A 667-nucleotide genomic window follows, 5' to 3' on the forward strand; every position below is an offset into this window, starting at 1 on the left:
CCCCCCTCCTGCCCCACACCAACCTGCTGCTGGCTCAGCCCCTCAGGCATGGGGCCCAGCTCTGGTGGAGGGTGCTTTATGTCGGAGACAGTGACCTCCAGGAAACCCGTGTCCTCCTCCTCCGAGTCCCCTGCAGGGGAAAAAAAAAACAAAAAAAACCAAATGCCAAACCACCCCAATCTTAGACTTTTTGGGGTCTAAAGAGCAGCCCGTAGCCTCATGGGCAGCTTGGCCCAGGATGCATTTAGGCTTGGAGCTGCAAGCAGAGATGGATCCCAGCGTCCTCCCAGCATCGCGTGTCCCTCCTCGAGCCCCGGCCACTGTCACCGGACACCAGCATGAGTCAGGCTGCGAGCAGGGACCGAGCCAGCTCCAAGCCAGGAGGGGACAAAAAGGGTCCCTGACCCCAAAAAGCCACTCTGGCTGGGGGGAAAAGCCCCTCGTCCTCACTCCGAGGGTGGGTGTGAGCTGAGAAAACGGGGGGAAAGAGCCAAAAGCAGCACGCAGAGGAAAATGGGGAAGGCAAGAGGTGAGTGGCCGCCAGCTGGCACAGTGATCCCTTACCCGAGGCCGAAGCAGCTGAAGAGGAGGAGTGCGAGCGAGCCAAAGCGGCATCGCGATGGAGGGACGGCCGCTTCTTCCACATGGCCGCACAGCCCCGCTACGG

General features: G+C 61.2%; 1 protein-coding gene across 1 annotated transcript in view; it reads right to left on the reverse strand.

Annotated features, from left to right (window-relative positions):
- The window catches only part of ARHGEF10L (Rho guanine nucleotide exchange factor (GEF) 10-like), a gene marked incomplete at both ends in the record, with an annotated part of 15,060 nt that overhangs the window by 11,297 nt on the left and 3,096 nt on the right, over positions 1-667 (reverse strand). The window contains 1 exon segment of the mRNA XM_010143391.1: positions 24-130. Within this exon segment, the coding sequence (XP_010141693.1) occupies positions 24-130 (107 nt within the window).

The sequence above is a fragment of the Buceros rhinoceros genome, unplaced genomic scaffold (genome assembly GCF_000710305.1).
Source record: "Buceros rhinoceros silvestris isolate BGI_N320 unplaced genomic scaffold, ASM71030v1 scaffold25469, whole genome shotgun sequence".
In the NCBI taxonomy this organism is placed as follows: domain Eukaryota; kingdom Metazoa; phylum Chordata; class Aves; order Bucerotiformes; family Bucerotidae; genus Buceros; species Buceros rhinoceros.